General features: G+C 53.4%; 1 protein-coding gene across 1 annotated transcript; it reads left to right on the top strand.

Annotated features, from left to right (window-relative positions):
* Positions 1-360: 360 nt before the first annotated feature.
* On the top strand, positions 361-1767 carry LOC123762362 (uncharacterized). The gene is made up of 2 exons (XM_045748878.2): positions 361-1464; positions 1669-1767. The coding sequence occupies exons 1-2, from the start codon at positions 361-363 to the stop codon at positions 1765-1767; spliced, it is 1203 nt and encodes a 400-aa protein (XP_045604834.2).
* Positions 1768-1987: the final 220 nt, after the last annotated feature.

The following is a 1987-nucleotide window of genomic DNA, read 5'->3' as shown; positions in this document are numbered from 1 at the left end:
GAGGTCCGGGCTGCCGACAACCCACTTGTGCGTTTAAACATTTTTGCCCACGATGTTACAAGCGACACCCCGCCTACAGTCCCTGCTCACAGGCGCGCACAGGACACGGGGAGGAGTGGCAACAACGTCGCCCCCCACAGGATAAGTATACAAGGAACACCGGAAATATGGACATCCGAGGACGTACCAACGCCGGTCAACGCAGACGCACTTGATGTTTTACTGGTGGGTTACCCATTACGGGAATACATAGTGAGGGGCTTCAAAAGGGGTTTCCTACTTGGCTTTGAAGGGACACGGACCCCTCTCTCTTCAAGCAACCCTTCGGACACGACGGACCGCCCACATATTGTGGGACCAATGCTAGACAGAGAATTGAGCCTGGGTCGAATAGCGGGTCCTTTCGAGGACCCACCGCTCCCGAACTTTAAGTGTTCCCCCATAGCTCTGAGAGAAAATTCCACGCCAGGTAAGTTCAGGCTCTTGCATAATCTTAGCTTCCCTTATTCACAACTAAGCGTGAATGCCAACATTCCTAAGGCGACTTCAACCGTGCACTACCAGAATATCAAAGATGCCATCGAGTTGGTCGTCAGGTGCTCGCCAGGGGCGTTCCTGGCAAAGTGTAACATTGCAGAAGCTTTTCGGATCGTACCGGTACACCCGAGCGATTATCATCTCCTTGGTTTTACTTACGGTGGGCGGTACTATTACGAGAAGATGCTCAGTATGGGAGCCGCCCTCTCCTGCAGGATCTTTGAGACGTTTTCAAGTGGTCTAAAATGGATCCTCGAGGAGAAGTTCAACGTGCGAGGTGTTGTGAAGGTACTTGACGATTTTCTCTTCGTCAGCAGTTCCTTTAACGGATGCCAGCGTGACCTGCGGGTGTTCACCGCTCTCTGCGAACGACTGGGGGTTCCCCTCGCGCCACACAAGACTGCGGGACCGTGCACTCGGCTTACGTTCTTAGGTTTGGAAATAGATGCATGTAGGATGGAAACCAGACTTCCAGAGGACAAGCGAACGAAGTACCAGGCAGAAGTAGAGACGGCACTGGGAAAGAAATCACTTTCCCTGCGAGACCTTCAGTCGATCGTAGGAAGGCTGCAATTCGCCACAGCGGTAATTCCGGGAGGACGAGCTTTCCTAAGACGACTGCACACGCTCACTCGAGGAGTACAGCGTCCCTCGCGTCTATGCTTACTGGACGCTGAGGCTCAGCTAGACCTTGTAGCCTGGCGCTCCTTCCTCAGCAATTTTAACGGTGTTACAGTATTTCCCCCGGATGGAGGATGGGGGTCTGCTGTGTCTCTATCGATGGGCGCGGACGCCTCTTCGAGAGGGTACGGGCTCACATTGGGGGCAGCATGGTTCCGGGGAACGTGGCCAGATTCCTGGCGACGGCTCAACATAGCCCTGCTGGAGCTTTATCCTTTCTACATGGGTATCACCCTCTTCGCTCAGGTATTGTCCAACAAGAGGCTAGTCTGCAGGTCTGATAATAGCGCCGTGGTAAATGTGCTTTCTTCGCTGTCTGCCAAGTGCCCAATTCTTATGTAAATAGTCAGGCCTCTGGCCGTTCTCCTGCTTACGCATAATATCACACTTCTCCCATCACACATTCCCGGCAAGCTTAATACAGTTTGTGATGCCCTTTCACGCTTACAGGTCCTGCCGCACAAGTTCCTCAGGGAAGCGGGCCTCGCAGAGAAACCGGCCGACGTTCCACAACACTTACTGCCCCGCAACTTTGCCCTGCAACTTTGAGGACCCTACTCAATTCTCTGCAACCTGCAACACGGAGTGCATATCAGGCAAAATGGGCGGAGTACGTGGCGTATGTTGCGGGGGAACGGCGGGGGATTCACCCTCTTGATGCCCCAACTTCAACACTTGCGAACTTCCTACAGTCTCTACTCACACGGGGTTTGGTTTTCCGCTCGCTGAGCACTTACCTAGCGGCTATAGCCTTCGTCTTCAAACTGAA

This window comes from Procambarus clarkii, chromosome 2 (genome assembly GCF_040958095.1).
Source record: "Procambarus clarkii isolate CNS0578487 chromosome 2, FALCON_Pclarkii_2.0, whole genome shotgun sequence".
Classification (NCBI taxonomy): Eukaryota; Metazoa; Arthropoda; class Malacostraca; order Decapoda; family Cambaridae; genus Procambarus; species Procambarus clarkii.
This window is presented reverse-complemented; position numbering and strand designations above follow the sequence as displayed.